Here is a 14,185-nt window from a genome sequence, read left to right on the forward strand (position 1 = left end):
GTGGCCTCTGTCGGCGTCTCGCGACGTCGCATCCCCTCCTATCGCCACAATCGGCGTTCCCCCCACAACCTTATTAATTGAAAAAACATGCCAAGCAGTTGTCATACTAGTGTTGATCTGGAGTAGAGCAAGTACAGCGTTTGTTCAAGGGGTGCCGGGACGAGGTGATCCTCTTCTATCAATTAACTACGAAGACGCTTCGTTGTTTAACCTTTACATTTTCAAGGGTCTTTCATAAAGTCAGTCTCATTCTTGAGTGAGGTTTTGAAAGATGTTCATCGTCCGGTTCCTCGTCGTCGTCGGCTATTTCGGAGTAAGCAGAGGACAAGTAACCAACTTCTACTTTGGAGAAGGTTTGTATATATGTAGTGTGACTGGAAACAGGTTTCAGCGTTGATCAAATGTAACAAAATACAATCTGTATTGCCATTAAAGACATTACTTGTTGGCAGTTTTGAGAGGGTCTATGCGTGGACTTTCCAACTGATGTTACCAACTTTTTGAATATTAATGAATAACAGCAAATGAACTGTATGCGTACACGAGAATCACCAGGTTCAATTGTTTGTATAATGAAACCATCGAGAGACGATGACATGTTGCAAATCTTTGTCTTAACATTTCCCTTCAAGAATATAAGTTGAAATTCACGAATTATTACCATATAGAGGGACAGAATGTTACGATGGTTTTGAGACTCATTAAGTTCTTTACCTGTCCAAAGCTTATGGTGGATATGTCTGTAAGACGGCCATGTAGCCTAACAGTAAGTCTCGATGCTATAGGTTATGGTTTCAAGGAACAATGCTGCCCCGACAAAATATCAGAACACCCCATGCTACTGTATTCCACATACCGCGACTATATATAGCTCATTGTGCTTCGTTATTTCAGTGGACATCCACATTCCTGTTCATGTTTACTGATGTAACACGCTTTCCACACCCTTAGCCCCCTTATGTATTTGACCTCGGGTGTAGTCATCAGATTTTAAAAGAGTTCCATATTTTCTCAGAAGTTCGCATTATTTCACTTTACCGTTAAGTGTGAGTAATGGTGGCGGAGGCTAGTTGCCACTTGTAGTGTGGTGGTGTCACGAATCCGGTCACACATGGTCAGTACTCCTTCAAAGATTTTGCATGCAAAAGGTAAGACAGGAATGTTCTGTAAAAACGTATTATCAACTTGATAGACATTACATTTAACGTGCGCTCCTCGGTTCGCCAAATATCACGTTTTTAACATTTGTTTAGGTAAAGCAAGTTTACCTACAAATAAATGTTTCGCTGCGAATTAATTTAAGTTCTCGGGACACGTGTGTTTGTAATCCCAGCTGACGGTATTTGCCTTGGGAGCTGCACGGTCGTAGCTGTCAAGGAATTCCATGCAGTCAAAGCAGTACAGACGTTGTAGCTGTCAGATTAACGTACTTGCAGCCAAAGTACTGGCATGGTGGAGGCCGTGACCTTGTAGTTGTCAGCGTGTCATTGATGTAAATGTAACGGTGATATTGACATAGCTTTATCTGTCATGTTGATGTTCTTGTAGCGGTGACGTCGATGGTCTTGTAGCAGTGACGTCGATGTTCTTGTAGCTGTCCGTTGATGTACTTGCAGTCATTACAGGATGGAGATATAGTCCTTGCATTCGTGTATCTGGCATTAACGTAGCCTTGTTGTAACTGAGCCACCGGTGTAGTTGTAGCCGTGACTTGAATCTAGCTCTGGTCATTACATTCATTTGTTTGTAGCCGTGACATTAATGTAGCTGTAATCTTGATGTGATAATAGCTGTGACGTGTGTCAGAGTATGGGCGCGCATCTTCCCTTTTCTCCTGAGATGTTGTTAAGTGACCATAGAAACTCGGATGAAAATGAAGTCACACACACACACACACACACACACACACACACACACACACACACACACACACACACACACACACACACACACACACACACACACACACACACACACACACACACACACACAGCGTCCCGTGTTGGCGTGCTGGGACCCCCAAACGGACCCTGACTCCTTGTCCACATGACCAGATAGTTTAACCCCTGTCAGCTGCAGGTCAACAAGGTAAGGTCGTCGTCTGGATGTTGACCCCTCGTCCTGTTGCTGGCATAGCGGTAGCCGTGGTATTGCCAGCTGTAGCGTGGTTAAAGCCAAGACGCCGATATGAAGGTAGTCCTCATATAATGTAGTTGTAGCCATGTTGTTACCATGATTCACACTGTAGCACTCATGTTACCAGTTACCCCTTCACACATATCTAACCCTGTACTTTCTAGATAACACAGAATGCATGAACAACGCCGGGCTGCTGATCCCCATGCCGGGCACAGGTTGTAGACAGTTTCTCATCTGTGATTTCAACGGTCTGGCCTACGGCCCCCAAGACTGTGGCCAGGGCACGCTCTTTGACCAGCAAAAACAGTACTGTGAACACGCGGCGTTGGCCAGCTGCCTTCAAACCAGGGACATTCAAGCCGGAGGTGACTATGGAAACAATGCCACACAAACTACAGTGGACTCCCTCTTTGGCTTAAAGTCATCCCTCTAATCCGGCATTCTTTGTAAAACGACATATTTTTTTATCCCGAATTTGTCCCTATTCAATACCATATAAGAAACTCCCTTTAATCCAACACTCCCCTATTCCGAACTCCGACACTCAAAATTGGTCCTATATAGAGAAAGTTGTTTGATTGAGGGGAGGGGGTTGTTTGGGTTTTTTTTTCAATTTTCTACTGCATGTGGCCATAGTAGCTGAAAAAGATCACATACATTTATATGTTGTATGAATGACAATCTGAAAGGGGTAGATTTGCAGGAGGGGAAATTGTAGGTGGCTTTGGGATGCAAGGTCAGACGATCACTCCTGCATTTCTCCCCACGCATCTACATTCCCACTGCAATTTAAAATGTCGCTTTCGAGATGCAGACATCAAAACGTGAATTCTTATAGTGTTTCTTTCGTGTCCAACAGGATATAACTCAATGGTCAAAGCGTTCGATCTACCCACCGATGGCCCGAGTTCGATTTCTAATATGCATAGAATCGGTGAACTTGATGTCAGGTGTCTCCCGCCGTGACATTGCTGCATTAGCGTAAGACAATATTCACCGCCTGTTGCTGAAATGGGTGTTTCTCGTCCCCAGATTGTGCGACGGCCGCTGTATTCGGCAACTGTGAGAAGTACACACAGTGCGTGTACGGCATACAGCTCGAGCGGGACTGCGGCAACGGCACCGTCTACTCCAACAACCTCAATGTCTGCGTCCACCCCGAGGACCTCATCCCAGATGAGCGTGCTTACTGTTTACTGTGACCTGATGCCAACTGACACTCGACTGTCAATATTTGTCACTACGATAATTATCACCATTACCCAGCACATGTATCACTGAATACTGAATTATCGAAATGACCAACTGTATTTGTGTATGAATAAATTTGTATATTTCATTCCCTTTGTTATGATGGTTCAATAACGCAGTCACGTTCCTGTTGGCAAAACAATCCCCAATACGCCAAGAAGGCATGATGTTTTCCCATATCCGCCAACTCCTGAACATACCGTACAATGCTATATACCTGGGTTTAGATTTTCGAAGCTCTCTCAGCGCTAAGTTAGCCGTAAGTGCCATATATTAACATTAGCTCACGACTATCTTAGCTCTAAGTGAGTTTTGAAAATCTATGCGGTTGATCACAGATGATATATATAATAAAGAAGCTCTTATATATAGCAACGTTATTTTCTGCGCTGTAAGAACTTCTTATAGTAGTATGGGGGCATATCCCATGCAACGATCGCCTGTGGCCTTGATCTGGTTCGGCTGAGTAGCCTGGTGGTTAAAGCGTTTGCTCGTCACGCCGAAGACCTGGGTTCGATAAAGCCACACTCACTTACTCATATGCAGCTGATCTTGTGGAGGAATACACAGCGCAAAAGTAACGTTGCAAAGTTGTAAGCATAATCTCTCAAACTATAAACTGCTTGCATTGTCCAGTGGACACAGCGGCTGCTCCGGGACAAAGTCCGATCCCAGGACATGTCTCACTAATAGATGGTAAAATACGGTACTTATTGTCTCCATGGTGCTCAGCGAGGGGACTGGCCTGTTCAGGGGCAGGATACAGTGCCCGAGAGGAACATTTATGTGGAACATTTAAGTGGAAAGTTAGTGGGCTACTCTGTTTGTGTGCAGCGTGTACAGTGGATATAACGAGGTATAGATATATTTCAGATGGTTGGTCAGGCTTAGAAAGTTTGCGGATCCTGGTTGCAAGGTGGCTACAATGTTGCTGGATGTGGCTTAAACAACAAATAATAATTCATTCTAGGACGGTTTAGGAGCAGTGTTTGCAATACTTTAATTTACCAGTTGGACAGCAGGCCTGCTGCTGCCTGCAGCTTTTATAGCTATTCGTGTTCATTTAACAGTTCATATCACGAATGTATGAATACTCTAAAGATGTCCATCCACAATCTAATTCAAATCCGTGTGAAGATCAAATATCAGGAGATCAACTTTAATACGGACCTCCATGGGCAATTCCTGCGAGGAAATCAAACTGGAGTTGAAAATCTGATTTAGATAACATAGGGCACAGATGGTATTGTCATTTTGTTGCCACATACAGTTGAAGATTATGCATACTAGTATATTAGCCCCTGCAATTACTGACATGCAGTACGTTTATCTAACAGCAGTATGGCCGTGACCGTAGAATACGATACACCATGTTACCTATCGACCTATAGTGCCTCTCACTATATGTTAGGTCATCTCTTGTTTCCCCAGAATAACCGCATTTAAAATTTTTGTTTTGCAGGGACAGGTTTTACTTTTCGCTAGTAGACCTCTTCCCCGGTTTTCTGCAATCATCTTTTCCTAATTCAACATCAACATTCAAATGATCAGTGAGTGTTTGAAATCAATCGAAAAGTATCGTTGAGATTAAGTTCAAAGTGTAACTGTTTTCCTTAGCAAGATTAAAACTGCAACATTCAGATTGTAGGCATACACTCTACCATAGAGCCGGTAGAGAACGAATCAAGGAGTTGAATTATCTAGTTATAGTTTTTGTCGTTAAAGTGATTTTACGTGTGCTTCAGTTATTGTTATGATCGTCTGCATTGTAATGATCTATCACTGACGGTATATATACTACCGACAGAAAATAAGGGAACCAAGAAATTGAATGTAGATGACTTTGACTGTGACAGGGTCCGTTATCGTGGCGTATCTCCCAAACGCAACATCCAGTGACAATAGAATTTCGCATAATGCATGCCCAGCACGTGCTACACGTGCTACACGTGCATACAGAAGTTAACTCCTGTAAATGTACTGGAGAAGTCGCAATCACTAATGCAATTGAGATTGACACTTACTGACAGAAATGCCTCCGAGGCAGTATCTCGGTGAAGCAACAAAATGGAGAATTGTGGGGATGATAGAGGGGGGACATCATTATGTGAAGTTGCCCGGCAGATGGGTAAATCAAAAAGTGTAATTTCACGTCTGTGGGATAAGTACCGTCAAACGGGTGGGGTTGCAACGAGACCTGGGCGTGGTAGACCAAAATCAACGACACCACGACAGGATCGTCTCATTACGTTAAATGCTCTACGCGATAGGTTTAAATCGGCCCCTGCCATCAATAGAGAATTCCGCACACTCACTGGAAGACGCATTTCAACCTCAACCGTTAAAAACCGACTCTGTCAAGCTCGTCTGAAAGCAAGACGGCCTTTTAAGGGTGTCACCCTTTCAGCTCACCATAAGCGCCAAAGATTGGCATGGGCTAGGCAGCATCAGGGACGGGCTATGCGCCGCTGGCGTTACACCATGTTCTCTGATGAGTCAAGGTTTTGCCTACGATTCACAGATGGCAGAAAACGTTGTTGGCGTCGGAGCGGGGAGCTATATGCCAGATCAGCAATTATTGACCATGATCGATATGGAGATGGTAGTGTCATGGTGGCGGGTGGGATTACACATGACAGACGATCAGATTTGGTCATCATTAACGGAGCCATGACTGGTCAGCGATACGCTGACCAAATATTGCGTCCATTGGCTAGAGTTATCGGCCGAAATTTTGTATTCCAAGATGATAATGCCAGACCACATCGGGCCCGAATTGTCTCCGCTTATCTCCGACAAGAAGGTATCCAGACATTGGACTGGCCCTCTAAGTCCCCAGACCTGTCCCCAATTGAACATCTCTGGGGCGTTCTTGGTCGAAGGGTGTACGCCAGGGACCCAGGACCCGCCAACCTGGCCCAGATTGGTGCAGCTCTCCAAGAGGAATGGCGGGCAATACCACGGGCAACCATCCGGAAATTGATTAACATCATGCCATCAAGGTGCCGTGAATGTGTTGCCCAACATGGTGGACACACCAGATATTGAACTTGACGCCTAAAATTGATTTAGTGGATATTTACAGCAGTTTCAAATTCGCTATTATTTCATTAGTTCCCTTATTTCTTGTCGGTAGTATATGTTCGAGAAAGCAGTTGTCGGTTGTCTCCTGAACGCCAAACCCAGATTCACAGTAAACTCGAACTCCAAAGAAATGAAACACATTCAACAGTTGCATTGCAACATCAACTAGTTTCACAGTGACTTGAATGACAGTATATAAGCAAAACAGAACTAAACCTCAGTAGTAATAACATGCATCTAGCACGTGCCAAGCATCCAAAACTGATTGGCTATCCAAGGTGAAGACATGATCTTCACACTATCACTGGCCTTGGTGTCATGTGACCCATGAAGATCCGGGTTAGACCTGGTCTTCACCAAATGAAGCGCCTAAGAGACGACTAACGGGAGCGGGTGGTCAGACTCGTTCACATGGCCGACATGTCATTGTAGCCCATATACGGAGATCGATGCCGAGTGCGGCGTTAAACACCATACAAACAGAAAGTCAACGCACTCTCAAGCCACACCCTTGCACTAAACGGCACACAGTGTCATTTCGAGCTTTCAGTTTTGAGATGTTATTGATTTTGTAACGCTGAATGAAAAAATCCATTTGCACTTTAATGCTCTTGTACAATAGGCTTGAATGAACTGGTTTAACCCGGTTAGCAGAGGTGGTATTGTCGTTGTAAAACAATTTCCACTTTGGCTTAAAGTCGGTCAGAGACGTTTACACATTGATTTGACTACACATATGTTACAAGGAAACCAAATTATACTTGACAATCTGTTCAATCCGTTTATTCAGTATTTTGGGGTTGACCAGGTACCTTACAATGACATTGCGAGTGAAATTATTAAATTACTATTTGAAGCCGTTTTACAGGTGCCTGTCTCAGTCGCGATATCTGGGGCGTTGAATATAGTAGTTGTTGCTGTTTCACTTTAACGTTAAGGGGAAATACGGCCTAGGAAGTTCCATATAATGCTTGATTCGCTGTCCTTGATCATTTCAGATTACTGCGAAAGCATCAAAATAAAGGTTGACAAACTTTATTGGTAACAACTTCTTTATTACGATAGTGCGACGTTTCGGTACAGATTCTTGCACCGGTGTCAAGTAGGAATGCCTCAAAATAAAGGAATAAATTAACTTCCTCATCATTCCTTACATCACATATTTATAAATGCCTGACTTCCCATTGTTATTCAAAACAGTATAAAATTTAATGCAAATATATATAACACCGTTTAACACCTACAGACCACATGCCCTCGTGTCACTGAGAGGATATTGTTCTGTGAAGCGTTTCAAGTCGGGGGTCATCTCAATTTTTTTAGATATTTTTGTAAAACATCTTTAACCTCGCAATAACACGAAGGCTTGTCACGTGTTACAGACCCGCACAGTTATTCTCGGACACCTGATGTCATTTCCATAGACGCACATGCTAATTTAGTGCAACATAAATACTTTTTATAAGTTTAATTCTCGTATGATCCAAGTCACATTTTGCACATTGCCGAGGAATTATCATGCCTATTATCGCATATTTTCTGTTTTATTTTCCGTTGCTTATTTATCGAATGGCAATACATTTAATCAACATATCTACTGTCCCGTGAACTCCCTTAACATGGCGACCTATGATAATATGCATTATGGAACCATGCGTGATTGGATAAATGTGATGTCATTAGTTATAAAGTGATCGCAGAATTGAACTGGAATTATTTGAGCAAAGTAGAGATGATGACTAATTTGCCTGTCACATTTGACAAACATCCATCCAAAACACACCTCAACAAAATTCTTGGAAGTCTATGGAAGTGACGTCAAGTGTCTATAATATAACCTGATGTCAAATGTACATGTATACGATATGAGACAGTGCGACACATGAAACGATTGGCCGTGGCGGTTCTTATCAACGAAAGCTCCCGTAAAATCTTCAGATATGTGCGACATATAATATTGTCATTGTTTTATTGAATAATATTTTCTTTGACACTTTTTATACTGACTTTGGTGTGATATGAAATCCGTTTGTACTTATGTTATTTATGTCGCTTTACTCCATTTCATTGACCCGATATTTTACGACAACGATAACATGTCGCGACTCCTTTACGGTATTTAAATATGGCGGCTTCGTTCGTGCGGCATGAAAACACTATTTGACAAAGATACTTTGAGTTCCTCGTGCATTTACAGTTTTATGTTCCACTGAATCACATGAATTCCACATAAGATAAATAAATCATGTCAGGCGAAAGTCGTAGGTCAACCGCGGCTCAGTTCTTCATTGAAGAGGACGCAGAAGCAGAACAGTCAACATCGACATATGAACGGGTAAGCTCATCATCATGTTAATAAAATTATCAATCACTGTCATCGTCGTGAACCAGCTTCGATGCAACTGACAGCAGTAACCATAGGCAGTTAGGGCGGCTAGGATGCAGTTTACCGGGCGCAGCACCCTTTACGATCCTTGGGGTTAGATTTTGTATATAGAGTTAGGCACCCTTTCCTTAAAGAGCGCAAATTAATTGTTTTAATCTGAAAAAGTGCATCCAGTAAATGGCAGCATTCCCGTTAGGATGTACAAAAGTATTCTGCTTTTCTCACTCTGCTCCCCAGTCGTGCCCCTTTCATCCGAACCTCGGATATCCGGAAAACTCGCCTTCCGAACGGAAATTCCATAAAACGAATTCACAACATTCTAAAATTACTCACGTATCCGGAAATTCTGTAACTGAACGGTCATTTTCACGTACAAAACGCTAAACTATGTGCATTTTTTGTCCCATAAATCCGGATGGCTGAGCACCAGTATGTTTACAAACGCGATTGCCGAGACCTAATGTGCTGTAACATGAAGCGTGAGAAGATTAACTACCTCTGAGTAGCAAGGTGACGCTGGGTTGATTTTTGAGTTGTGTCCATTTGTGGGTCACTGTAATTAACATGGCCTTTTCGAAACTTTGCGATGCATTTCGATCCTATGCACAAGTTGCAACTGTGATGATTACTGCCGATGTTTTTGTGAATGTCGACAGTGGCGAACTGAACAGCAAAAGTCCTTTTCTACACAGCCAATGCAAAAAGCTATGATTGATTTCTTCAAGTGAGCATAACTGCGTGAACAGGAATTAGAAATTTTATGTATGCACTGATATTTGTTTATGTGTAATCAATAAAGATTATGTCTGACGCCTACTATGTTGATTTCTTTGTACGTTTCATTGTACATATGGCCCATAGTTCAGATATCCGAAAATTATCCCGACAATTTCAATAAAAATACAAATGTTCAGATAAACGTGGCACAGCTGTATATATATAGGGTTAGAGTTTTTATCATATATAGTCCGCAGCTACCTTCAAAATGTCAGTGTTTTTGAGCAGCATATTAGAAGTTGGGAAGTACAAGATTGTCATAATTTATGGACATATCAAAACATCAAAATAAAAGTATTAATAATATGAGTTGAGTTTTTCCATTCATAAGAAACATTCAGTATTGTGTAGTGGGACTGAAAACTCAACTAAGTATGAAGTTTCAAATCTACGATTTAGGGAACTAAACATGACTCTGTTTCAACAAATGTATATATTATGCAAGCAAGTTAATATGGTGCCTTAAAGATCACATGCAACGTAAAATATGACTTTGCAGATTCTGATACCTTTCAGTATGCACTTACCGAAATAAATCATAAAAAAAGCCAATTCTACCTGTAAAGTTTAAAAAAAATGCAATGAAAAAAGCTGCGAAAATGGTGTTAAAACGATTCACTGATTTTCCCCAAGCGCTGGGGGAAAATGTGGTTTCAACAGCTGTGCTGCGCTGCACTCATTACGCATGTGCAGTGAATAGGTTCTCACAGTATGCCTATTTGGAGTATGAGGTCGTGAGCAGTAGTCTGATCTAGGTTGTGTACACAAACATGTAAATAATCTACTTGTTACATTAAAAAGACAAAAACAAAAATGTGTTGATTGTAATAAGCAGTCTCGGTCACAGAAAACTCAATGTCTGTTTTATTGACACCTATATGTCTGCCTGCCTGTCTTCTAATGACAATATGCAATGCACAACTTCGATCAATGACGACAGGCAATTTGAAATTAACACCCATCCGGTTTAGAAGCCATTAACAAATACCCGGCTAAGTATATCAGCAATGAACCAGTTGCCAATGAAAAGGCTTTGTGGTACACATGCACACCCACCAGCTCAGACTGGGTTCAGTGTTGTGGCTGCTTCATTTCAAGGGAGGTAAACCTCAGTACAAAATATTGCACTTTTGATTTGCGATTATACGCTTATAAGTTTGTTAATTTGTTTTTTCTTAATCAGAAATGCATTTTATATATCATGAACAAGTGATAACTGTGTTTTAATTGTGTTTGATGTTTTTGTTACAGTTTAGACCTTTAAATAAACTATTGTCTACACAACCAAGTTCAACTGAGGCTAGCTATTTGGAATATTCTGTTTAGATGAACTATTAAATTCTGTCTGTCTACATCCTAGCTATCAAACGATTTGTGATCAGATGACAATCTAAATCAAGTAAGACCTGAACTCATGTGTGTCAGTATCGATAGTTTTGCGTGTGGTCTTACCACACGGGAAATGTCATGCTCCTCTGTTTTCCATGGAGCATGTTGTGCCAGTGGCCTCTTCCAACTGTCTTCAGACCATTCATTATTTTCACTCCAATCACATCTACAGCTTGTTCAGCTTAACCTGAGCTACTCTGCACGTGCATGACACGATAGGTCAATCGATGCAAATGGTAGCTCGAGTTAACTTCATTAAGCAGGGGAGCAGAAAATGTTAAACAGCAACCTTGTCTCCGCTGTTCGTGCATATTGACATGTTGCTCCCCTTCACAATAATAGACCCAACCAGTTGTTACACTGTCATGCCAGGCATTTGTATTCACTTGATAAGGTCAAGCTGAATAAGCTGTAAAACATCTCATTTATTAAAGCTAACTTTCTCTTACAAACAAGCCACCATCAGAGTGTTTACAATATCTGTTTGATGCAACACACTTTACTGCAATTAATTTTACTAAATGCTGCCATCTGAAAACAATTGACATCTGAGGACATCAATCAGAAGAATATTTTGTGAGAAAAGCAATTAGTTACTAGGTACACAAGATTTTCATTAGTTTTAGACTACTGGTCTTGTTATAGCCCTGCTATTACAATTTTTAGGACATGTTCAGTAAGAATGATTAGAAATGATGGAAAGATACCTCTTGTATCATTTTGACTGGCACGTAAGGACCAAAATCAGCAACAATCAGCAACCATTTTAGAAGGCATAGTTATTCAAAATGAATGATGTGTAAGATTTAGGGCATGATGTAGATTTTCGAAGCTCTCTTAGCGCTGAGAAAGTCGTAAGTGCCATACACAGCAGGAGAGTTTCTAGATATCACCAATTTGCAATTCCTCATCAATGATGTTAAGCTATGTTAGGTAAGGATGAAGTACGTCACTCTTCTTACATGATCTGATTTAGTGTAATTGGAGCTTAATTCAATTTAGTAATTGCTATTCAGTGTCCAGTTTTATCGAAAGAGCAGCTACCATGCATGTTATGTATTGTACAATTCCTGCTTGACAATGGTAAAGAATTTGTATCAAAACATTACACTCCTTAAATAAGTTGTTATCCATAAATGTTATTAATATAGTTCTCCACTGCTTATTTTGTCTGGGGTGGTGGGTTAGCCTCATGGTTAAAGCATTCAATTGTCATTGTGAAGACCGAGTTTGATTCTCCACATGGGCACTTTTAAAGCCCATTTCTGGTGTCCCTTGACATGATATTGCTGGAATATTGATAAAAGCAATGTAAAACGCAACTCACTCACTCTGTTTCATGTTTTAAACAATCTTGAAACTCATGTTCACTAGTCATGTTTCACTGTTCTATAAAGTTAATTGTGATGTACACTACCACACACTCACTGATACCATACTATTCCAGTTTTGTTTTAAATATGGGTGATAATTTCCAGGTGGTTGAGCTCCTGAATCAGGCTTCATTGGCACAGAGAGATGCCCAGAAGATCAACAACCTCAGACAGGTCAGTGTGTTCGTGGATCGTGGTGATAATGTTGTGGGCCATGTCTTTTTTATTGACTGAATGACATTTGTGATGGCAGCTTTTTTTAGTGTCTGGCTTTCTACCATATTCACAACATGTTTGCCAGTTTATTGCTTGATGAGAACTTTAGCTATGAGTGAGTGTCTCATCTATTATTCCTGTTAGTAGTTATGACATGTAAGACTTTTAATACATTGTCATGTTTCATATCTGTTTTCCAGGTTCAAGAGCTGATTGTTCATAAAGATCCAACACTTCTTGATAATTTCCTAGATGTGAGTATACTTTAGCCATGTGTTTTTTAACTGAATATACTTAGGTCTGTTGTTTACATTTGCCTTTTTCTAGGTATAGTCTATTTTTACTTTTAAAAATATATGTTTTATAAAAATGTCAGTATGTTTGTGAGGAACATCATTTAAGGACTTTATCATCCCCCCCAGCATGTAATGTAGGGGGATATAGTTGACGCTGTCTGTCCACCCACCCATAATCATTTTGTTTCTGGCAGATAACTCCAAAACTGTGCAGTATTCTTCAGCAAAACTTGGCACATATAACAATCAGCAGTTAACATGGTGCCTTTTGCTATTTCTAGACTGTCGTCATTTTTATTATTTTTTAGTTTCTACTGAAATGGTTTGAACTTTTCTAAAAAAGAGGAGTGACCTTCATTTCCAGAGCTCAACTGAAAAACTGTTCAATATCTTTTAACAAAACTTGGTAGATATATCAAACATAAGATAAAGTGGAGCGTTTTGCTATTTGCAGATTTTTGTAATTTTTTTTTTTTTTTTTTTGGTTTCCATGGAAACTATTCGGACTGAGACTCAAAAGGGAGGGGGTAACCTTCATTTCCAGAGCACAACTCGAAAACTTCTTAACATCTTTCAGCAAAACTTAGCAGACATGGAAGGCAGACCCTAAAGAGGTGCCTTTTGCTTTTTACAATTTTTTGTGATTTATCATTTTCCCAGTTTCCACGGAAACGATTCATACTTAGTCTCAAAAGGGAGGATGTGTCTCATTTCTGGAGCACAACTAGAAAACCATTTGATTTCTTTCAACAGGTCTTGGCAGATATATGAGACAGATCTTGAAAGGGGGTCTTTTGCTGTTTACAGATATATGTCGTTTATATTTTTTATGATTTCCATGGAAATGATTTGAGCATAGTCTAAAAATATATCAAGTAAGTCTGATGATGTGTTCTTTCAAACATGTGGGTAGGGAGGGGCTATGTCATCTTCTGATGACTCTCGTTAGTTGAACAAGTGTTTTTGTACCCAATATTGTCAGACTGAGTTGTTTTGATATTTCAAGTGATCTGAAGATACCCATATCTAGCTTCTCTCTCCAGAACTCAAATTTCACTATTCTGCAGATCCAGACCTGTCGGTCAGCAGATTTGTTTTCATTAAGATTTTGTCAACCAGTGACATGCTGAGATACGGCAAACAGAAACGGATGTATAACACATAATACTTGGTGGTAAAAGAATAGTCAGTTTTAATGCACATGAAGGTATTGTTTCATTATCATTGTTGCATCATTATGACTTGATGATGATATCACCAACCCAAAATTGAGC

General features: G+C 40.6%; 2 protein-coding genes across 2 annotated transcripts in view; both read left to right on the forward strand.

Annotated features, from left to right (window-relative positions):
• The first annotated feature begins 271 nt into the window (after nucleotides 1-271).
• Nucleotides 272-3,341, forward strand: LOC137293998 (chitin-binding domain protein cbd-1-like). The gene is made up of 3 exons (XM_067824907.1): nucleotides 272-353; nucleotides 2,301-2,504; nucleotides 3,172-3,341. Exons 1-3 carry the CDS (start codon nucleotides 272-274, stop codon nucleotides 3,339-3,341), a joined length of 456 nt encoding a protein of 151 aa, XP_067681008.1.
• A 5,234-nt stretch (nucleotides 3,342-8,575) lies between these two features.
• The window catches only part of LOC137293604 (symplekin-like), a 53,362-nt gene continuing 47,752 nt past the window's right edge, over nucleotides 8,576-14,185 (forward strand). Inside the window, exons 1-3 of the mRNA XM_067824244.1 lie at nucleotides 8,576-8,809; nucleotides 12,505-12,573; nucleotides 12,816-12,869. Coding sequence (XP_067680345.1) covers nucleotides 8,720-8,809; nucleotides 12,505-12,573; nucleotides 12,816-12,869 — 213 coding nt within the window. The 5' untranslated portion in view covers nucleotides 8,576-8,719. The remainder of the gene's footprint in view (nucleotides 8,810-12,504; nucleotides 12,574-12,815; nucleotides 12,870-14,185) is intronic.

This window comes from Haliotis asinina, chromosome 8 (genome assembly GCF_037392515.1).
Source record: "Haliotis asinina isolate JCU_RB_2024 chromosome 8, JCU_Hal_asi_v2, whole genome shotgun sequence".
NCBI lineage: Eukaryota > Metazoa > Mollusca > Gastropoda > Lepetellida > Haliotidae > Haliotis > Haliotis asinina.

Bases quoted from the DNA above. Each gene is read 5' to 3' on its own strand.
- LOC137293998 (XM_067824907.1), top strand. From the start codon at position 272: ATGTTCATCGTCCGGTTCCTCGTCGTCGTCGGCTATTTCGGAGTAAGC. The intron at 354-2,300 runs GTTTGTATATAT...TGTACTTTCTAG, and splicing joins CAACTTCTACTTTGGAGAAG to ATAACACAGAATGCATGAAC. The intron at 2,505-3,171 runs GTGACTATGGAA...TCTCGTCCCCAG, and splicing joins CAGGGACATTCAAGCCGGAG to ATTGTGCGACGGCCGCTGTA.